Here is a 24,568-nt window from a genome sequence, read left to right as displayed (position 1 = left end):
ATGATATTATATGTACCCAAGACTTCATAGAGAGGTTCATACTTTAAAAAATTTAATATTCTACTTTGGGAAACGAGGATCTATTGACTTGTCCCCGGCTGGATCCATTGTTCTACCTTTTCCGGTCTTATGAAATACGACTGGCCAGATATTTAGTTATTTACCTTCGGCGGAAGTTTCGTAAACAACAAACAAAAACAGGCAAACAGCGAGAGTTTCATAGAACTCCCAGTCAAAAATAATTAAATTTTAAATCAATGTTAATCCGCCAGATATAATTAATTATTTTAATATCTGGGATCCTCCTTATCACATGGGTCAATTAATTAAATTAATATTAATAACGTTCTACTGTCGAGTTTTATTAGGTTTTTTGTAAAGAACTTTTTAAATTATTGATAACTAGTCCTTCATTATAATCCTTGTCATAATAAACCTTCCTAGGGCAATTTCCTTTCCTTTTAAAACGCAATTCTTCATAAAAACATGCTACATTTTCTATAAAAATAAAAATGCCATATCAAGGTATCTATTTTTCTGGACGTTTCATTTTCCTCTTAAACCATTTTAGCAACCAGCAATAAAAACAACATAAATTTAATTAAAAACCTAATATGTATAACTTAAATAATACCCAGGGCTTCTCTTTTCTCTGTTTGTTTCTTCGTAACCAGTAACCAAAAAAGGTAAATTTTCGAAAAAAATGCTGTATAAAATGAAAATTATTTTGAAAAATTGGGTAACAAGTTGGCATTATCCAGTTTTCCTTGTGACAACAAGACTCAAGAATTTTTTTATTCTGTCAATCGTTTTGTAAAATTGTGAAAAAACTGAACTACATTGAACTAAACTATATTAAATAAATGATAGGGACTTGGAATAAATGTCTAACAATTCTTCCTAGCCAGAACCAATAAGATTTCCCTAGAACTTTTCTGTCAGAACATTTTTTAATCAATTTTTGCTGATCGATATTTACACCTCTAGTGTTATAACAACTTGTAATAAAAACAACAAAGAAATAGCAATATACAGTCATGATCAGATATTTAAATAAACGGATAATTTTTACAATGTTTGAAAAGCTCAAAAAAATTATTTTTTTTCTAGGTTGAGTAATTTTTGAGAAAACCAGGGGGTCACAGTCGTAAGTTGACACCTTGTATATGCATACGTTAACATTTGTTTTAGAAATTATAAAATTTTAAATGAAAAAATATGAGCTGCCCTCTTCCAAATCATGTTTCAGGAGCGAGAAAACAGAAATATTATCCTTGATCTAAAAATTAATTAAATTTTAAATAAATATTAAGCAACCCGCATATGTTGAATAGAAATTTATATTTTATCACAAGTGGATAATAATTATTATAATAATGGTCTAGTTGATTTGGAAAAAGTAACAACTACAATTTAACCGTAGTAGGCTTTTCCTATGGATTGTATTTTATAATTGTCGATATTTTAATATTTTTTATTCATTATTTACTTTTCTATGTATTGAAGTGCTTTATTTTTAATTCACTGGATTAATAGAGATTTTTTTTCACATTGCGCTTTGAAACTTTCTCGTCCTCATTGTTGTCAGAACAATCAGAATTAAACTTTCAATGGGATCGGATTTCATATCAGATCATTTCCCTCGGGAAAATACCGTCTATCACAATCACCCTTATAAGTTTTCTTTCGTATTTTTTGACAGACCCCAGGCGTCGCGGAATCGGATTTTTTGCTATATTCAATTTGCCGAGTCCGCAAATTATTTGTAACATCCGAGCCACCGGTCTATAATTTAGTTTACTGCCGCCTGCATTGCGGCAGGAGGTGGCAGTTTTTCCCGTCGTCCGCCAAAGCGGTAAGAGGACAAGTTTTAGGCCTATAAAAAGGGCGATTCGCCCATTCTTCAACTATCCCGGCGGGTCTTGACTGATGGCTTTGTCATCGGTAGAGCGTGACTGTCTCGGATCCGGAGCAAGAACAAAGCCCACGATTCATCGCGTTTCTCATCGTACGCGGTTCCTCGGGGTTCAATTTAATTACGAAGTCCGACGAACCCTTCAAAAAACGAGCGCAAACACGACAGAGTGGAAATTGAATTTCTCGACCGTCCAATTCTAACATCAAGAATCTCAAAAATCCTTCGACCACTTCCAATGGTTCGAGACGATTCATTCAAATTCAAGACAGTACAAAACGAGTAATACCTTTAAAGCGGGAACACAACCAGCGCGTTTTTCAACAATTAATTCCAAATTTGAAAGGAATAAATAATAAAGAACCTTCATTAATCAGAAGCAAGGTCGCAAGTCTACAAAGTCGCTCCCCGACTCGTTTCTTACCGAGCAATGAATCACAATCGTGCATATGGCATGTTTTACATGACAGACCTCGCGTATTATGATTAACTGCATTCCATTTTCGTACATACAGTGAAATATATCTGACAAACATAATTTTACTTCCTGTTCTGCATCAAAAAAGTGTTCCATCTCTTAACTACTTGATATTTCATTTTAAAATACCCGAGGAAAAGTAATTATAAAATTATCTAGATATTTGGTACAAACTAGAATAGAATTAAAAACCTCAAAAGCTTTTTGATCGAATTTCTTCGTCTCTGTACTTCATATTTTCACCATTGGCCTGTTCCCAGATTAGATAAATTCTTCATGTATGACATTTGTTGACTTAAGTCATTTTAAAATCAAGATTTTGACAGGTCTAAATTTATTATCTGCACAAAAAGGAAAATCCATTATAAACAGATTGTTTGGTAAACACTAACTGAAGCAGTTTTTATCATCTCTGATTTTCATTTGTCATATCCTGATGTGCATTGCGGTAAATTTTATTATTTCTTAAATATGAACGGCCATTGTGCTGAGTCTGATCGAATTTCATCATCTCTGGTTGACACAATTACAGAACTTTTAATTTCGTGACTATCTGTTTTTTTCTTGGAATTTCTACGAGAAAAGCGTATATTAAAAATGAACACCTTATTTGGTAAATACTGCGTGGAGCGTTTTAAACGTTAAACGGCGTATTTTCGCTCATAGCCTTTTGCAGATCAAGTTAACCAATATTACATATGTCTTGGCATTTCGTGACTATTGTCTATGATCATATCCATAATTGTTCCGCATACAATATTAAAAACTACTGAAATATTCGTCTTACTCCAACTATTGCACTCTGAGAGTGGACCAATTCTACACCTTCTGTACACCGTAGATATTCCACTTACCTCCACCTACCTTGAATCCTTTCCAAACCTATGCCAACCTCGAATCCGTATGCTACATATGTTGCAGAGGAGATCCAGGCACATGTACTGTGAATAAGCGGATGCAGAGAGAAGGAAACATTAGTAAATAAAAACTACTTGCAAACAATACGACTCATGTACCATTTACATTTTAAATAAAATGATGGGTTCTATCTGTATCACGGCTAACCTGGAACCAAGACACAGGGCTGAAACTACAAGTTAAACAAACGGTCCATACACAAATTTAATGTATCGAAAAAAAAAACTGACAAAACAAAACCAATTTGGACGTATGGACAAGAATTACGGTGGGACACGGCTAATATCCAAAAGAAGAGTCCTCCCAGTCAAAAATCTTCAGAACGCTCCCTAGTACCTTTTCAACATCACCCTTCACGATGACCTTATGACTGCTCGCATGCAAGTGACACGTATCTGTAAAAAACTGACAATCCACTAAACCTTCCAACATCCCAAAAAAGTCCTTTCAATGGGGACATACGGACAAGAACTGTGGACACCTCTAACAACTAAGTAATACAGTTCTTCCTAAATAAAGTCTCCAGAACTATAATCAAAGCATTGACTACTACATATCCAACACCACCCCTCACAATAACCATGAAATTTCTTTCGTATAAAAAATACTGAATGTAATAGCATTGCTCTAATAGCCCAATACTTATCCAGTAGACTGAACCCTCTAGTCGAGGATTAATCCTGGCTAAAAGCTGAAAGAACAACTATGCTTTTCAGGGAAATATAATCTATGCCTCTTGTAAACATTGTAAATATCTGTGTGTGTTAATTAATGATTATTTAGGGATCGGGAGATGTGGTCTGGTGTCTTTATCGTGCCAACGTTTCGATCTTTAATATCATCTTCAGGGCCTGGGATTTATAAACATTATTTAAATTAAAGTCTCCCAAACCGCATCTCTTTATCTCTAAATAATCACTGTAAATATCATCTCAATAAATAATGTAGAGATTGTACTAAATGGAATTGAAAAAATACATTGACTGGCAATCGTCATGAATTCAATTTAAGTTATGCTATCAAGAAAAAAAGGTTCTTTCAAAAGGGCGATTTATCATTTACGGATAGCGGACAAACAGCGTGACTGAAAGGACAGGCGAATGATTTCTTTACCGAGTGTATATCAAACTAATAGCTCATTTGATGGACGGTTTAGGCTATATATAAAAAAACGGCTGTATAAATGGTATACCGTGCTCATAAATAGACCTCGAACTGACTTATGTTGGTGCGGAACTTCGAACAATAATGGATATCTAGTTTTGTATTGATGGAGGTGATTGTGTTCGTAAAAATAAGAATATTTAGTTCAATACGATAACATGGAAAATATTACATAAAAAAAACAATATTACAGGTTTACTTTGGAAAGAATCTTGTTCCCTATTTTAGCATCACTGTTATTGCATGCAAGATTATTTTTTGGTAAAAAGAATGTTCTCTATGTGAGTTTGGAATGTAGGAATCAGATGAAATTCCGAAGATTTTTTTTGTATTTCTTACATTTACATGAATAAACTTTAACGAAAAGAAAATGCAGACCTTACATTTACAAAACACCATCTCACCCTCGTTCCCATTATTCCGGAACGACACTTTCAAGAGATAGGACCGGATGCCGCAGAATGCAACTGATGGGATTCAGGTGTCTGCCGTCTGCCAAATGAGACATTTGATATTCATGGCCGTTTAAATTATGGAAAGTTCGGGAGGTTTGACGGGATTACATTTGTGCTTCGGCCCGAGGGGGAGAGACTGTATGGCGCATCCAATTAAAAGTTATTGCCGGAAACGAGACGCGGGGCCTTTCTCCCCCGTACATGCATCCGCATTAAAACAAATAAAAGGATATATCGGATGACCACTATGGCCAAAAACAATGGATTATTATTATCAACTGTCCTGACAAACAGCAGGGCTCGTGTAAATTGCTTTTTGGGGTATTAGCGTCCAGATTCCACAAAAAGAATGGAGATCGTACATAAAAGCCAATTACAGCTCAAATTCTGAACCCGTACACGTCGAATTAATGAACGGGCTCTCTTGATTAAAAATTAATGCTTAAATGTGTCGGATTATGGTGGTCTGGAATGGGACGATGGGTAAAAAACCTCATGACGTCCTGAATTTACTAACGAGACGTATTTCAAACAGCACATTCTTAAATATATAATTAAAATATGATGAATGGAAGTACAGGATAGCTAGGTAGATTATATCAATAGAATGAGGGAGTGAGATGAAAAGGAAGGAGGAGAAGGTGAGGGAAAGGGAGATGGAGGATGAGAGGGAAAAGGATAGGGAAGAAGGGAGGACGGGAGAGAGAGAGAGAGAGAGAGAGAGAGAGAGAGAGAGAGAAAGAGAGAGGAATGGAGATATGGAGAGAGAGAGAGAGAGAGAGAGAGATGGATAGAAAAGGGAAGAATGTAAAAATTCGACATCTTGAAAAGAAGATACCATAATGGACAAAGCAACTGAACAAATGTACAATAATAATATGTGAAAGTGAACATAAAAGGCTAAGAGCGAGAATTAGAGAGAGATAGAGCGAGCGAGCGAGAGAGAGAGAGAGAGAGAGAGAGAGAGAGAGAGAGAGAGAGAAAGGAACAGAGAGATGGAGAGAAAGAGATGGATAGAAAAGGGAAGAATGTAAAAATTGAACAACTTGACAAGAAGATACCAGAATGGGAAAAGCAACTCAACAAATGTACAATAATAATATGTGAAAGTGAACATAAAAAGCTAAGAGCGAGAATTAGAGAGAGAGAGAGAGAGAGAGAGAGAGAGGAACGGAGAGTTGAAGACAAAGAGATGGTTAGAAAAGGGAAGAATGTAAAAATTCAACAACTTGACAAGAAGATACCAGAATGGGAAAAGCAACTCAACAAATGTACAATAATAATATGTGAAAGTGAACAAGGCTAAAAGCGAGAATTAGAGAGAGAGAAAGTGAAAGAAGGTGAGAGAGAGAGAGAAGAACGGAGAGAGAGGGAGAGAGAGTGAGAGAGGGAAAGATGGAGAGAAAAGGGAAAAAGATAAAAAATTTTACAACTTGACAAGAATGTCCCAGAATGGAAAAAAGCAACTGAACGAACGTCCAAAAAAATATGTGAGAGCGAACAAGGCTAAGAGCGAGAATGAAAGAAAGAGAGAAATAGTTGCAGTGGAGAGAGAAATCAAGTTTGAAAAGGATTGAGATATAAAAATAGACAGATAAAATGCGAGAGTCAAGGAAGAAAGATGGAACGAAAGAAGGAAGCTATGCGGGTGTGAGAATGAGGGTGATAAAGAGAAAGAGGTGAACGAGAAGAGAGAAAGAACGAGAGAGAGATAAAGAGGCACTTATAAAGAAAAGGTTGGTAACAAACAGTGATATAAAGAGAGAGAGAGAATGATTAGTAGACAAATAGGTAAAAAGAAGCAGAAAATATACAAGCAAGAAAGAGAAAATCGACTCATTGTACAGTGGTAAATAGTTTATCACAATAATAAATATATAGAGAATATTCAAGGTAGAAAAGGAGTGATAAAGATATAATTATACGAAGAATAGAATGGGGAGATTGAGAGAAAAAAGAACTAGATAAAAAATAGAGTGTAAAGAAAAAAAGCGTGAATGGAAGGACGAGAAAAGGTGAGACTGAGAGTAGAAAAAGTGAAGATAAGAAAAAAGAAGAGAAGACAGAATAAAGCGAGTGTGTGAGTGAAAGGGAAAAATGATCAACTAAGAGTAATTTGTGTTACAGTAGATTATTAGTATTTTTGCTTTTTCAGGCGTGACAATTTAAATTTCATTCTTCGACGTTTTTAATTTTCGGTTTTTGAATATAATTTTATTCCCCGAATCACAATCGTTTCCTAACAATGTTGACGATGCACTTCACAAGTCAGATAAGTTTGTTTTTGTTTATCTGTGGATACGGTGGCGATATCATATGTCATTAATGTTGGTAAAAATAGCATTTTTGCAATTCTGATTCTTGATGAGTTGTTGGCGAATGAGGAAAACAAGACACTTATTGTGTGGGTGTGTTTCGTCAAAGCTTGAAAATTTTGAAAAACCACGTTTGGAGAAAAAAGAAAGAAGAATCCCTAAAAGCGTTGTTAGTTATGGATAAAAGGTTTAATTTTTATGAATCACACACAATTATTATGTAAAACAGTAGCCACACCTCTCGGCTTCAGGCGATCAATTTCCCTCGAATGGCAGGAAATACTTTCAGACTCGATCACACCCTGGGACCTCGGGAAAATTTTCTATATTGAAAACGGCGAGACAAGCGGATGAGAAAGCGCTGGAACCTTGAAACGAAAATACGACAGGTGAGCTCATCACCGGCACAAGGCGGAGTGCCGGTTACGGAAAGAAAACGTCCTGGGACCATAACCGGGAGACTGTGGAAAGGCCATTAACATTTACATCCCAGGTGGAACCATTCTTTTGTTCTCCCGTTGACACCAAAAACGTAATCACATTGTAAACTGGTTTTCTCATTACGATCAACACTTTCTACATCCTATTATTATAATTATTATATAATAATTTCGTCTTCGCAATGAGCAATTCTTAGGAGAACATGTTACCATTATCAATAGAAGTTAATTGTGAACGTTTGCACTTTTGACTTTTATGTGAACTATATGACCGAACTATTACAATGAATATATATTACTAAAATAAATTGTTAATACAAATTACGCATTACCCTTACTAAAAGGTACGTAACTTTTAATTTTAAAAGAGTATATCTGATTTTTTAAAATTATGATATTATGATTATATATTAGCCAAAGAAACTATATAGACTATGAATGTGACGGTGAAGAAATTCTTGTGGGAAGGAGAGCGTGAAAAAAAGGCCAGGGGCGACATTGGGAATTGAACCCACAACGGTAACCATGGAAGAAATATCGGCTATAATTCATCATACAGTAAAAATAATATATAGCGCACACAATATATAATAATTTTTCTAGTCAATTTTTTTTCAATTATATTTTTTGTCTCGGTAAGAAGAGTATTACAAAATAAAAACCGTTGGAATTGAAGGTGAAATGGCGAAACGATTCTGAAAGAGGAAACAAGGGAATCAGACTTATTCCACAACTGTGACAAGTGTTTATTTACTTTTATGATTAATCCCACTTAGGAAAATGATAGAAAATGGTTAAAAACAAGCCACCTAGACCAAATTCAAAAGTTGCTTTTGCAGACCCCCCCCCCCCCAAAAAAAAAAACACCCACACACAAACTCACATCGTTAATAAAGAAAATAGTTTTTTGTGTTTTCATAGGTTATAACTTATGAATAGATAATTGAGAAGGCAGTAACATTTTGATTAACAATTTGTATCTCAATTTCTCTGTCTCCCTGTCTCTCTCTCTCTCTCTCTCTCTCTCTCTCTCTCTCTCTCTCTCTCTCTCTCTGTCTCGCTCTCTTTCTATCTCTCTTTTTCTCTCTCTTTCTCTTTCTCTCTCTCGCTCCCTCTATCTCTCTTTCTCCCTTTCTGTCTATATCTCTATCTATATCTATGTATCTATCTGTCTATCTAACTGTCTATCTATCTATCCGTTTATCTATCAATCAACCTATCTATCTTTTTATCTCTATTTGCCTATCTAATATCTTTTGTTTAATTTCTTTCGCACTCCAATAAGGAAATACTTGATCAATTCGAAAAATATAATTAAGAAGAGCAATACCATTATTTGTATAATTTTTGTTTTATATCTGTCTCGCTTGTTATATAGATACACATATCACATGATACAAGAGGGAAAGAGAGAAAGATATATTGAGTGAGTATGAGAGCGAAATAGAAAGTGTGAGAGGAAAATAGAAAAAGATAAGACGAAGAGAGAAAGATAAAGAAAGAGAGAGAGAGAGAGAGAGAGAGAGAGAGAGAGAGAGAAAGACAGACAGACAGACATACAGCAGACAGAGACGGAGAGAGAAACTGAGAGACAGAGACAAATAAACAAAGAGGAAAGGATAATTAAATAACCAGATTTAGAAAGACAGAAAGAGATGGATAAAGGGAGAGAGAGAGAGTGAGAGAGAGTGGGTGAGAATAGAGAGAGAGTGCGAGAGAGAAATGGAGGGAAAGATAGGGAGCGAGGGAGACAGCAGATAGAGAGAACGAAAACATTAAAAAGGTCAAAAAAATGTTTAAAAAATATATTTATCTTATCTTTTTCTTATCTATCTACAATTCTACCCGTCACATTTTATTACATTGATAAAAAGTTAGAAAGAGAGTAAATATATTTCTCTGAAAATGAACTTTTTAAACCTGTCTCTGTCTCTATCTGTCTACCTGTCTGTCAGTCTCTCTGTCTCCCTCGCTGTCTCTTTTTCTCTCTGTTCTACTCTCTCTCTCTCTCTCTCTCTCTCTCTCTCTCTCTCTCTCTCCCTTCTCACCTTCTCTCTCTCTCCCTCTCTCTCTTTCATCCCCTTCCTCTCTGTTGCCCTTCTTTCTCCTGATGAAATAATTTTTTCAAGGTCACGATATTTTACTAAAGACTCAATTACTTACACGAACCATTCCGTACCAAAACTGTTAAGCATTAGGTACAAAAACACGAATCTGAGTTTTATGTTTAAAAAAATGAGGGCAATGGCTTAAGACGCGGAGACTCGCCGTGACGACTTGTGACGACCAATTTTATCCATTTTTTTCTTTTATTGTCCAAAGAAAAAATTATTAACTCGTCCTCAATTCTTTCGGCTCCTCTATCGCCGTATAATCACACAGCAAACGCCATAATGCGAAATTAACGATTTTCTCGTTTTCCAAGGCGGTTTTTCTAATGCCTATCTCTCTTCTCCGAACCGAGCCGATAGTCGTCGGCTACTTTGCATAAGGGAAAAATGCTTAATTCGTGCGATGTGGGTCTAAAATGGTCTTTATATATACATCCAAAATATTCTACATAAATGTGACTTTTTTTAATTGTTTGAAATGTCAAAATTATTATTTTTATTGCTTTCACTCCAATACGAACGTCACAATAAAACAATCGCAAGAAACAAAGATTAATGAAATCTAAAAAGAACAAGAACCATTAAAAGTTAAACGTACGAGAAAAAAAGGGGCGTAAGTAAAATCACTACAAGGAAACATAAATAAACTTATATATGCTACAGCAAGCGATTTGGACTAAAGAAAGAGTAACTTGTTCATAGTTACAAGCTAACAAAAATTAAATTTAGAAAAACAAAATTATCATCCAATTGACACTTGCCAAAAAATATTGGATCAAAGGTGGATCATTTACAAACCGAAATGACCACGAGGAAACAAAGGAAGAATAAATTACGACCAAATTCCGACAAGTGAGCACAGCCGAATCTGAGAAAGAGCAAAATTCACAACTCCCAACGAGCGAGAAAAAACGGACCAAAAAAAGATCAAGGTTCAACCAAATCCCAACGGGAGGGCACAATTGGGCCAAAGAAAGAAAATTCAACTAGATAAAACGAGCGAAAAACAACGGACCTAAGATCAAGCAATCAGGTTAAAATTATCTCGGGGAAACATAAATAAACCAAAAGAAGATTAAAATTCGACCAAATCACAAGTGAGCAACGGGAGGGCACAAATGGGCCAAAGAAAGAAAATTCAACTAGACAAAACGAACGAAAACAAACGGACCTAAGATCAAGCAATCAGGTTAAAATTATCACGAGGAAACATAAATAAACCAAAAAAAGATTAAACTTCGACCAAATCACAACGAGTGAGCAAAAAAGGGCTCAAGGAAAAGCAAAATTCCACCAGACACAACGAGCGAGCACAAAAACCATCCAACAATTAGGAGTTACCACATAAATAAACCAAAAGAAGACTAAACTTCGACCAAATCACAGCGAGTGAGCATTAAAGGACTCAAGAAAAAGCAAAATTCGACCAAAGACACAACTCGCGAGCACAAAATAAAACCCAAGAATTAGGAATTACCATTAAATTAAAGCCAACTAGTACAAAAAAAGACCCAGTAAGGTGCATTTACGACCCAACATCACCGCTAAGTACATTAATAAAAAATAAAAAAACCAAGAAAGCAGATTGCAATCAAATTCAAAACGATCAAAAATGGACCAACAAAGAGCTACTTCAAAATCAAAGAGTCGTTACGAGCAAATCACAAAGAGCGATCAGAAGCTAGATTTAGAAAGAGTAAATACTACCAAATGCACGAGGGGACAAAAACGGACCAAAGAAAAATCAATTACGACTTGATTCACAAGCAAGTGCATAAATCCTAGCAATTGCGATAAAAATCCTTATGTACTATCATAAACAGACTTTAGAAAAAAAGCACAACAAGCATGGCGATAAAAATGAAAAGAGCGGGTAAAAAGTAACAAAGTTTAAATCATAAAGGTTGAAATAGAAATAACAATAAAAATTACAATGAAGAAAAAAACTATCCGAGAAGGAGCAATTACTATAAAAAATCATTACAATCCATAAACGGTATAAACGAATCGTCGAAAGGACAATTACAATCAAATTCACGAGTGAGTAGAGAAATATAAGAAGAAATAGAGTAACAGTTCATTTAACTCAGAATGTTACCAAACGGGCAATCTCAAATATGTTGCTAATATTTTTCTACGTTCTGGTTAAATAGAATTTTTCATATCAAGGTTGTGGTTTTAAGTAGGGCTACGTGGGTGCTTCCAGTTTACAATTCTGGCAACGAGCCGGCCGTTGTTTCCGTCGCAAATGAGCACAGGGTGCCTCGGTCCGACCCCACACACTGTGTCAAGGATTGTATGCATGCCAACCGACCTTATGCGTACAACATGTTCTTACGTTTATGCTTCGGGATTAAAGATTGTCGGGATAATCGACCTCTTAACACCTCCTGCTTTAATACTGCAAGCGTAATAAGTAGGGTTGGGGGAGATCATTTTTCACCCCGAGGGCGAAATTAATTATGTCCTTACTTTTTAATAAGGATTTGAAATAGGCTTATCTTCTCAGGTTGGAACGGTGCAATTAAAAAAAAAGAAGAAATAAATCCAAATGGGCAATAAACCATAAAAAGCCTCTGCGTAAATAAAAAACGGCGAAGTATTATTGTCATGAATTTTTATGAATTAACTCACAAGAGTGTATTTATTTTTCTAGTATTTAGAAAAAAATATTCATTCAGTTCACAAATAATATCTATATTCAGGTAAAAATAATATAATAATTATTCGGAGATCGTGAGATGCGGTCTGGTGTGACGTAGGTTTTAGAAAAACATTTTCTTTATCGTGCAACGTTTCGATCGTTATTGAGAACATCTTCAGGGCTCAAAGTGTTTGTTTTCTGCGTAATTGTATCATTCTTGTGTGCCATGTTGAGAATGCCCATCTCTACCACACGGCACACAAGGATGGCACAATTACGCAGAAAACAAACACAGCCCTGAAGATGATCTCAATAGAGATCGAAACGTTGACACGATAAAGAAAATGTTTTCCTAAAACCTACGTCACACCAGACCGCATCTCACAATCTCCGAATAATCATCGACTAATGGTCACTAATCACCACACATAATATAATAAATTGGAATAATAAATCATTTATTAACCTAAACCTTTGGCACGATAACTCAAGTGGTTAGAGCAGCGGCGTACTGAGCCGAAGGTCGTGGGTTCGAATCCCGCTCGTGACACTAGCTTTTTCATCTCAACCAAGACTATACATAAAAAGAATAATTAACTGAAAGAAGTAATTTGGACAAATAGACCCCTAAACATAAATGGATTATTACACCTACTTGTAATAAAAAGTACCTAAATGTAACAAAACAAAAATAATTAAAATTAACTAGAATTAAGGATGTTAGTCTGAGAAACTAACGTTGAACCGGCACTGGTTACTTATTGGGTCCGTCTTCACTCGCGAGGTGAATGACAATAAACTTTCCCAGGAATTAATATTTTCCCATCAAACCTTTTCGTTACAATTAATCATAAAAGCAAACTAAATGTAACACCTAATAACTAAATAAAATAAATAATAACAAATACAATGTAAAGTAAAAGACATGAAAAAATGTAACTACCACACACTAACTTTTTCATTTCAACCAATACCTTACATAAAAAGATTAATTAATTGCAGGATGTTATTTGGTCAATCAGACCAAACAATATAATGGCTTTGGTATCTTGAAACATTCAAATATAAAGTTGCAAGATTTTAATATTTCAAATTTCTGTTTTGTTAGTTTGTTATGCCGCTTAGAAGTTCTATCATCATCGGTCATCCTGATGATGTTAAGACGCGTGATTGAACAAAGCTGAGCGAAATGACGATAGCACCTCCTACTGATTAAAACGCATTTTCCATTATTTATGTTTATTGTAGCGAAATATAATTAGTATAGTTAAATATCATTCAAGGAAGATGATTAAAAATAGTTCGTAATAAAAGTTTGAAAATTGTTTCCATTTAGTTTGTTTTCACTAGTGATTGATCACATTCGAATCCTATTGACCTCTTTTATCTAAGTATTATCATATTCCTAGGTACATGTTTATAATCTTAGCTGGATCTGTGTTTTTTAAAAGATTTTTTTATCGTGACTTACTCGGTTAGTCCTGGATACATTAGTGCCCATTCCATGTGTAGTGATTTTATGAGTCTTCCCGCTCGCTACATACTCCACGGTGGATCTTTTCCCAAAGGACACCGTTTTCGAATAGGGACGGAGACGAAATTCACGAACCACTCACTCACAGACGTACAACACAGAACGAGGCCTAACGAGCAACTGAGCGCAGCAAGGGTGGGAGCACCCACAGCAAACCCCACCACTTTCCTCTGCTAGCATACACGGCCTCTCTCAAAATGCGATAACGCCGAATTGCTCGACTCTCTCCTGGTACGACACTTCCGAAAGAATATCCCACCTGCTGGTCGTTCTTTCTTTGATGGCTTATTCTTACGATGACCGTAGGATTTATGAAGTAAAATTACACTAGGAAAAATTTGGCATTTTTGCAGGCTTGAGCCAGGGATTGTCTATGTTATGTGTTACAAATTATGTTAAACATACTTCTGAAATCCATCTATAAACAAAGGCTAAACCACCTGCTGAGAAAAAACATTTATAAATTGGACTAAAAATTGGTAATAGTTAGAGCACCTTAGACAATCCTGTTCAATTATTCTGTAGTACAAACCAGGTTTTAATATGCGATCACACGCGCATTACGGTCCAAAATAGATTTTATAAATTTTCCAGAAAATCCGATCAAGATCTGGTTCCAATCATTTACCAAAGACCCATGACAAAAAAGAGTGTATATCTCCAAATAATTGTTTTGGAAAAAGAATTATTACAAGTAAATGAAACACTAATTATATCAGGTACATGCAAAATGTCTAATCCAAAAAAGGCTAAATTCCAAGCTTTCATAATAAAAACACTAATATAATGTGATAAAACTGCACTGTAACAACATAGATCATGTTGTGTAGAGATATAGAGATCAACTTCCTCTCTCTCCCTGCTTATAACCCCTAATGTGGAGTTGTCACATCAGGACAATTTTAACGTGAAATTACGATTAAATGTATGACATTCCTCTTAACTAAACCTCACAGATAAGATGTAATTAGTAATTAAACGTTAAATCGTGAAAATTCTGCGCGTATTCTGTGGATATGCAAAACAAATTATCGGTAGCGTATTATTAAAAGTTACTTTGGCTATGGGGGCTTGTTTTAATTTTAAATGAGAATGTTGATTACACTTGATTTATCAGTTACAAGAGAAAGTTAATGCATAACTTGCCTGCTCCTACATGCGTATGAAAAATTATATTGCCAGTGTACATGGTAGAACAAGTATAAGAGAATGAGATGGGAGAGTTAACAAGACTAAGAGCGAGAGAGAGAAAAAAAATTAGAGAGAAATTTAGATAGATCTTTATCGAACGAAGAAAGGAAGATATGTGAGGGTGTGAAGGATAAAGAGAAAGAGGGCAAAAATAAAAAAAGCGAGAGAGGGAGAAACAAAGAAAGACCAAAATTAGTAGGTTGATATAGATGTAGATGATTTGTCAGGGTGCACTTTGTATTGCACATAAGAGCTATTCCACCCCCGTTCTGTGCTTATAGCACACCGGTGAGTCCTAGTTCATCAAGGAACTTGATTAGTAGGCCCGTTTTCAGTAAAACGTAGGTAGATAAATATATAGATAATTTAGGTTAAACGATGGCTGCACTGTGTAGGATAACCGGATGGAGGTTGTATTTCTGATGTAGAAATGGCAAGCCATATTTACTCTCGTTCTTTGTAAATTCATTTTACGATTTCATTTCATTACATTTGAAACCGTAAGTTTCAATACATAATTATAAGAATAAAATTAAAACACATTTGTGAATACATATTAATTTGTTAACCCTGTAAAGAAAGGAAAGATAGATAGAGAGAAGAGATAACGAGAGAAATTGGTAGGAATATACATAGATAGAGTTGGAGAGTAAAAGGAAAACCAAACTAGTGAAAAGAGGGAGAATAAAAGAGAGAGAGAAATGTCTAGAGTAAAACATAGAAATGAAGGTGCCACAACAGTGAAAAAGACTAAGAGCAAGAAAGAGAAAAATAGAAATATATAGATTAACATAAAGAAACAGATATATTGCATATCAATAGAAATAGAGAGACAAAGACTGGCAGGAAGAAAGATAGCGAGAGAAAGAGAGAGAGAGAGAGAGAGAGAGAGAGAGAGAGTAAGACATTGAAATGAGCCATTGTGAGAGAAAAACAATTGAGCAAGTACTGAAGAAAAAGAAATGTCAGAGTAAATGAGTAAAAAAGACTAAGAACGAGAAAGAGAAAAATGGAAATATATAGATTCATATAAAGAATCAGATATATTGCATATAAATAGAAATAGGGAGACAAAGATTGACAATTGAAAGATAGGTATAGCGAAAGAGAGAGAGAGAGAGAGAGAGAGAGAGAGAGAGAGAGAGAGAGAGAGATGCTTGATCGAACATTTGTCCACTTGGTGATTGATTTGAGTGTTTTCCCGTACCAACTTCGTCCTACGTAATGGTTACATTTTTCAATTTATTAACTATTATTGTTAAACCACATATTTTTAGCGGTCATAATATATGTATCTTGCAAAATATATTTATTTGTGAGCAGTTTCCCAGAATGGAGAATGTTTGAGGGTTTTAACTCTTTCCTTTGATATATAGAAAAACAAGGGGTTTTTCATATGTCTATCCTCACAACAAAGCCAGCAAAAAAGAAAGACGAAAGTGAATATCGACGGTAGCCGGCATGTTTTCCCCGAGTCAAGAAGATTTATCATTTATTATTCTATTGACGTCCATCCTAACAAGAAATAAGTTCGACGCAGAGTCCGATTTCCAAACTTGCCATTGTTTTTCTCGAGTTTTGAACTTATTATAACAAACTTATCAGGGTATTCATTAAATATCGTCATGGGTTTTATGTTAATCTGACGTTAAGAAAGTAAATCTTATGCAGAATCCTTTGCAGAGTATAAGTTGACAATATCCGATCGAAGTCTAAGTTAAGCTCCAAGGGGTGTATTAAGCAGCGACACAGGCAAGTTTTAAGTTTAATTGGCTTCGAGCTAAGCCGAAGAGTTATCAAGTTGTATCAGAATCTTAGGAAATAGAATAAAATTTCTAGCGTTTGATCAACGTTCCGACATAAATAAAAAAAGCCGTTACTTATCGAAATTGTGTATCTGATGTGTCACTGTCCTGCGGTGAGCAGGTGGGCGTCAAAATGCGGTCCGAACTGGTTAAATCCACCGTTTTGACCTGGGATTGAGCGGGACCGTGTAATTAACCTCCTTAATCCTGTACTCAATCCGCGGAAACGAAGGATAAACCCATGGAAATACGGACTATCCTAATTAGTTCAGAAGCGGACTGCCTTAACGTCCACCACGGACATAACGTAACTTCAACGAATTAAGCAATTCTAGTCAAGCCAAAACAAAATTCCACCTTGATTCTAAACTAATCTCTTTCTTTTCCTTCAGAACGTTTAAAAGCTAAATTATTGGTACCATAATGATTTCTAATATTATATTAATATCAAATATTAGAAAACTAATATTATTTTATACAATCATATTGATCTCTTTATGACCAACATTCAAAAACTCGTCTGTTTTTTAAAAATATGTAAGATTATCTTTATTACAGGTTCTTTTTCAAACTGTTCCATTTAGGAGGAAGACGGATAAGTCTTGATGGGTGCAAGGGGGAACAGGACAAAGGAAACATCATATGGTATTCAGTCTAAAAAAAAAAGAAAAAAGACCAAGGATGGCCCAGAGATGATTGGATGCTATAAGCAGAGAAACAGCAATGTAAAGGAAAAAATAGCCAGAGATGAAAGATATCTCATATGGCGATCAGTCACGGAGAAAAGTTTATTGCGTTATAAATATTAAAACACTATAGGTTAATTTTAAAAAATATTAAAAATTCAAATGTGAATTGGTTTACTTCAAAGAAAAAATATCAATAAAAATCAAACATTTACCTATTTTAACTTCAACCTCAAGTTCTGATTTCGACAATTTTCTTGCTTCTTTGTTTTATTTGACGAAAAATCATGAAAATTATTCATCGCTTTTATTAGGTTTCGTAGTCGCTTGACCAAATTTTTTTCTCAATTAATTAAGGTTTTGGTTGAGATAAAAACGCCAGTGTCACAAGCGGGATTCGAACCCACGACCTTCGACTAAATACGCCCCTGCTCTACCACTGGAGCTATCGTGACTTCGATCCATGATTAATAGAAAAAAAATTTCATAGCCTTAAAACCAAAACATGTTTGTTAGAGCGTAAAAATTATAACAATGTGTTTTCTTACTGATCCTGCTTTCTACCTTCAGGATAAAGTAAAAGGACCTAGATTGTTTAATTTAAGCATAAACTGTAACCCTTTAACGAAAAGACGTAAGCAAGGAACCAAGAGAAAATTTTTTTATTCAATTTCAACATAAAAACAAAAATAAACTTATAATAATTTACACTCGGACAGCTGCTCCTGGGCTAAAGCCCGCGCAGGTGGACCTTATGCAGAGAAAAGTTACTCTATGATGGCCACATAATAGAAGTAATACCTTAGCTCCTTACAAAGAGCGTGTAGGCAAGCCGGCAAACTCAATAATGGTTCTCGCACAAAGTAGCGAGTTTCTTGGTTCCTGGAGGACTTGGGTTTTTTTATTGTTTATGTACCTGTTTTTTGTTAAGTATTTGAGTACATATATTTATTAGTGTGAATAGTAGGGGTGATGGTGTAATACATCATTACCCTCAAGCAGTGCTTGTGGACGTGTGAATGTACTTATTTGAGCGACTGTATTATAGAAGTTAGTTTTAGGCTAGATTATATTTTATTGTTATTTTGTATTATTATTTTATCTGGCTCAAGGGGGATACAAGCGACCCAGCAGAATAATAGGTAGATGAACTCCATTGAGTTATAGACCCTTGGGTCAGTACATTAGGGAAATCAGAATGTTTTACCTTACCAAAATTTCAAACAGAAAAAAAATAATTTGATAGGCAGAAGTAGGCTGCTACGAGCTGAAAGGGGAATCAACAAAAGGACTTATTTTTGCTCAAAACTGCATAAAAAGAATATGAAAAGGATGCCTGATACAGAGATGATTGGATGTCTTCAACAGGGAAATCGAAAAAGGCCAGAAATAAAAGAGATGAAAGAAGATTGATACGAATAGTAAATGAGATATTTAATAATTTGCATTTTGTTTCTTTCTTATTCTCCTTACATCTTTCTCTGTGTTCAGTACATACTTATAGTGAAAAAATTTAACATTCAGGACGTCGGGAAATTCTAAAAATCGTAGGACGTGTGAAATTACGGTTAATTTCCTCGCCGATTGAAGCCGCCGGCCCCCCAAGCGGAGGGCACTTCGGCCGAACTTCGAAAGATTCCCTTGGGTAAAAACTGGGTCACGCCAACCGAGTTTCTTACTACTTATTAGCCTCCCATGGATTAAAAAGGGGTTGAAAACCTCGTTCCGACACGACACTTCTTCCCACGATCTCGCCCTTCAAAACAATCATAATTAATTACAATTTATAAACAACTATCTCGGAATTTATCAATTTAAACGGGCTACTAATTAATTTAAATTGTGCCCTACGATTTATCATTTTTGCACGTGACCAAATAATGGATTTATGCCAACTACTATTAAGATAAAGGATAGGGAGATAAAAACGCAGGTGTTCATTACATCTATTATCTGAAACGAGCTCTCCATCGCCTTGTAATGTAATAACAAGTTGGAAGATATAACTGTATATAATTTTAACTGAAGGAAAAATATTTTTAGAACCTTTTGACATATTATCCTTGTATATTTCTTTTAATCTTCGTTTTGAAAGGTACACCTGAATTAAAAGTAGGGCCATTTTTATTTTTTATCGATATTGACTTAATTACCTATCGTCGCAATCATCATCAGGTGGAATTTGGACGTCGTTTATTCTTTACACACGTTTCTTGATCTTTACATTCAGTGACCTTACTTAAAGGTCCTTATTATGTTATTTTTAAAATTTAAAACGTTTTTGTCACCCTGGGCTTTTCTTATATAATTCATCAGTAACAAACACAGATTATTTCATCTTTGTGCAATGGATATTTTTTGGTAGGTAGTTGGATTGCTGAATTTTGAGTTGAAACAGAATGTTGTACCATGATTTGACGTGGATCTTTAGCTGTTGTTGCATAAAATTAACATTTATTATTGAAACCTTGTCCAACTATTTTTGTTTTTCCTTGATATCACTAGTCACTATAACTCAAGTACCTCTACTTTACTGTATTTTGTGCAGAATCTTTGCCCCCTCGTTGTAAGAATTTACATAGTGTTTAGAATCTACAATAATTTATTATGTTTTTTGTTTCGACAATGTTTGTCCGTTCATATTCATCGTACTCTCTGAGATTTTTCCGTTTGCGAAATTATATGAGAACAGAATTAAAGTAATTCCTGTTATTAAGGAGGGCTTAACGTCCAACTACCCGAGAGAAAACACAATAGCACTACTCTCCTAAACTACCTCATTCTTTACCGCTCCTCAGGACTTACAAGTTATATTAATTTTTAATACATGATAGTGTCCGAGTGGATCGAGGTCACGATAGCTCAAGTGGTAGAGCAGCGGCGTATCTAGCCGAAGGTCGTGGGTTCGAATCCCGCTCGTGACACTGNGAGGTATTTTGAAGAAAATTAACAATAGACGTCTTTTATTTAAAATGGACCACGAGATCTGTATACAACTATAAATGAAACCAAAGGAAAAAACAATTCGTAATAAATGTTATTTAAAAAAAAACAACATAATTTATTAATTAAGTTCCTAATAAAATTTACTACTTTTCGTGGTCCGATTGATTAAGCTTTTAATTAAGGGTTTTAGTTGAGATAAAGCTGGAAAATTAATGTCCGAGTGGCTCGAAGTCACGATAGTTCAAGTGGTAGAGCAGCGGCGTATCTAGCCGAAGGTCGTGGGTTCGAATCCCGCTCGTGACACTGACTTTTTATTTCAACTAAAAACCTTAATTAATTGAAAAGAATTTATTTGGTCAAGCGGACCACGAAACCTAATAAAAATAAATGATAGTTTTATTGTTTTAAATCTAATATTATATTTCTTAAACAGGATAAGAATTTCAAGAAATGCTCTGTTTTTGCAAAAAGTTTATTAGAAAATGAATTTATAATAGGTTTTGGTTAGGTTAGCTTTTAACTTTTCTATGCGATTACATTTTTTCATAATCCTTATGATAATGGAAACAAAGGAAGCGACTGTTCAGTAAAATGTGTCTTTCTACCTTCGTCAGGATGAAGTTAAGACATCTTTGTTAAAGGTAAGAGATTGTTTACCTGATTCCCGTTACCTGACTCCTATCATCGCTCCTTCATCCTTTATTTATGTATTCTCATATAAATGACGTCTGGGCCCATTCAATCCGCCGTCTCCCCCAGACCTACCTCATTTCTTCTACCACCCTCTTCCAAATCGAATAAGAAGAGACGGAGGGTAACATTTTTTGCCCGGCCGCTGTTCTTGGCATCGGAGCGGGTGTAATTTGATAGCAGTTCTCCTTTTTTCTATTATCTTCTCACAACTCTTTATTTTTTCCCCTGCCCTATAGGATATTAACGTCAGGATTCGTATGGTCATTTTCGATTTAACCCACAACAGTGTTTTGGAAAACGTGCCTATTGTGCTCGGGTTTTTTGTTTGGCTTTCGAAAGAATTTTTACGGACTTTTACGCTTGGGGTGGTGGCGAGGATCGAAATGTAAATTTTTAAAGGGTTAAAGGTTCTGGTGAAAGTACGACCCGCGTGTGTCAGCTGGAGGAAACCGAAGTGAAAGACAACCGTAACCGCAAAGTAGAGAGAGCGAATAATAAACCGATTGCTTCTCGACTTCAAATCGAAAATTGAATAGCCGAAAAACGGTTCGCCTCGGCGGTCCCGACACATGAAACTATAATCAACGAAAGCTTTACCCAATTGGAGTGAAACTGTTAATTGTGCACGGTCTATATATTCGGCTTATTCTAGTACCACCAAATGGGTCAACGTTTCCCTTAATATTAATGAAAAGTACATTATTTATAATAAGAAAAGTAGTATAATCATCCATATGAATTTATTTTTGGATCATAATCGGTATTCAAATGGGTAAGCAACGAACAAACTAACAAGAAAAGTTACGAACAAAATATTAAAAATAAAATATTAATCACGAGCATTCTTCTCAATAGGTCGTAAAAGAAAGGACAAAATATATTTTTAGTTATTTCCCAATTATTTTTTGTAATATTGTTTTTTGGCATTGTTAAGCATACATTAGAAGGAATATAGGAAGAATATATTAGATACACTGATAGGCAAAAAATTCTTCCCACTTGTAATACAACTTGACCTAGTCAACGTAAATAAATTAGACCTGGAAATTATATACTATTAATTAGTAATAAAAATCTAAACTAAAAAAGAACCAAAATCTAAACGCTGCTGACATAATCTAAAATAAGAAAAAGTGAGCTTTTTAGCTCTTGTAATAATAACACTGGATTTGGATCAAATTTATTATAATTACTTAATTTTTAAGTAAAACACTGAACATCAAAGTAAAACCGATTGCCCTTGAGTAACCTAGTTCAAAAAAAAGATTTGCTATCAAAATTCCTAATTAAGAGCTTTAAAGCGTGCTAAAAACCTTTTTACAAGATTTTTTGCCTACTTTGCTCAAAGCGTATTTTCGGTTTTGTAATTTTGTACGTTCCTATTCTCATAACTTTGAAACGATTCCACGGATAAATATTAAAATTCACGGATGTACAGAACACTATACGTAGAGGTTCAAACTTGCCTTTCTCAAATAAATCAGAACCAGAAATATAAAATAAAAGCTGGGAGGAGTGCTTTGTTAATTTGATAAGGATATAAAATCCTATAGTTGTTAACGTAGCCTCAAATAATAGAAATGTAGCTTTCTAACTGTCGTAACCACGGAGTAAAATTGAATAAAGCCGAAAAATATCTATTTCTTGTGTTTTACAAAAATTCGTATTTAAGAGTGCTTAAAACAAATCCTTTTTAGCATTGTTTCTGTTTTGTTTTTAAGGCCTACCATACTGATAAAGTTTGTTTTGTTTTGGTTTTTCACTTTTAACGTGTCTAAAATGGTCTCATTTAAAATTGCCCAGCATATTATTTTCTTAACTTTGGTAAAAAACAAAATAGTTACTATAATAAAAGTAATTACCATCACACAGGAGGGGTTAACGGCTTAAACCCTTAACAATACATTTCTCATACTATTATCAACTAAAAATCCATGGACTCTGACAGGATTCGAACCCAAAAAAGCTCGCGTGACAAATACGAATCGGACGCCCTAACCACTTGGTCATTGCGATTCCCAAATCAGTTAATAAATAATGACTTTGGAATGCATACACAAGAAATATATTTAATAAGTTTGTACCTATTAAAAGCGAACTAATATTGTGATTGAAAACTATCAAATTGGTCAAAATATTGGACCTAAATCCATAATTGATGCTTGAACATTTGTTTTTAAAATAGACACAATTTTCAGCCTATCCTTTAAAAGGTTTCGATTGGCCTGTCAAGACTAATCCGCGCAGTGAATGGGATAGAGGATTAAGTGGCGAAGGTCTAATCCAGTAATCTCTAATCAATGTTTATATATTATTTTACACTATGCAGTTTATATTTAAATATTGCTATTTGACTTGACTATTTGATTATAAATTTAATAAGATAAATACAGACATACAGAAACACTGGAGAATAGCGTTGATTGAATCCGTCAGTTCTGACATTTTACATATAAAACTGCGTTTCTTGATGGATTTGTTAAAATTTTCATTTATTCATTTGATCTTTCTGTTGGAATATTTTTAATAAATCAAATTTGTAAAAGTAAATTGCTAAAATTTAAACTGAATAAAAATTTTTTTTTTCTCTCTTGGGAACAGTGGTTATTCTCCAAAGGGTGAAAGTGACATGTTCACGTTTTCCTGTTTTTTGCTATTTTCCACCGTTTGACCCACTGGTCAAGGGATGTGACTGTGACAAGGGTTTGCAGCTTTGTAGTTGAGACTACTTGATCTTCATGAGCGCAAAGTATGGCGGTTTTGAGAATCTTTTCAGGAAGGATAGGGATTGTATTGTATATCGAGTAGAGGATGGGTCCTAAGAAACTGCCTTGTGGTACCGCTACATCTGTGCGTTAACCGGCTGATAAAGAGGGGCCAATGATGACTTGAAAGTACCTGTCGGTTAGGTAGGATTTTAGGATCAGGAGTACGTAGTCCTCAAGGAAGGACTATCTTAAGCTTCCAGAGCAGCTCTGATAGAAAGCTTGCTTCACATCTAGGGTGATGTCTATTAGCGATGGCACAGCTGAACAGTTAAATAAAAACGTCTGAACGCAAACTGTTGATCAGGGAAAAGTTACCGGAATGAAGAATATGTTTAAGCAGGAATTTTTCTAGGATTTTGTCCATTATAGGCACAAACCAACAGGGCATTAGGATGATGGAAGGTTACGAAGTTATTTCTAGGCTTCGGAATCATTTAGATTACGGAAAATTTCTACTGGGGTTGGAAGTATGTTGATCTAAGAACCGAATTATAAAGGTATGTTA

At 34.9% G+C, this 24,568-nt stretch overlaps 1 protein-coding gene and 1 non-coding gene across 8 annotated transcripts in view; one reads left to right on the top strand and one right to left on the bottom strand.

The window, feature by feature from the left end:
* Nucleotides 1-24,568, bottom strand: part of LOC112128253 — a 259,399-nt gene that overhangs the window by 54,544 nt on the left and 180,287 nt on the right. The window contains exon 1 of one of the 7 annotated variants that reach the window (XM_024230210.1): nucleotides 13,912-14,110. The exons of the other annotated variants lie outside the window; for them this stretch is intronic. Within the exon in view, the coding sequence (XP_024085978.1) occupies nucleotides 13,912-13,941 (30 nt within the window). The 5' untranslated portion in view covers nucleotides 13,942-14,110. Of the gene's footprint in view, nucleotides 1-13,911; nucleotides 14,111-24,568 lie in introns of those variants that run through there. 7 annotated transcript variants of the gene reach the window in all.
* On the top strand, nucleotides 12,917-12,990 carry Trnas-acu. Its single transcript has one exon. It is a non-coding gene; the product is annotated as a tRNA-Ser (tRNA).

This window comes from Cimex lectularius, unplaced genomic scaffold (genome assembly GCF_000648675.2).
Source record: "Cimex lectularius strain Harlan isolate CLEC.00 unplaced genomic scaffold, Clec_2.1 scaffold251, whole genome shotgun sequence".
Taxonomy (NCBI): Eukaryota; Metazoa; Arthropoda; class Insecta; order Hemiptera; family Cimicidae; genus Cimex; species Cimex lectularius.
This window is presented reverse-complemented; position numbering and strand designations above follow the sequence as displayed.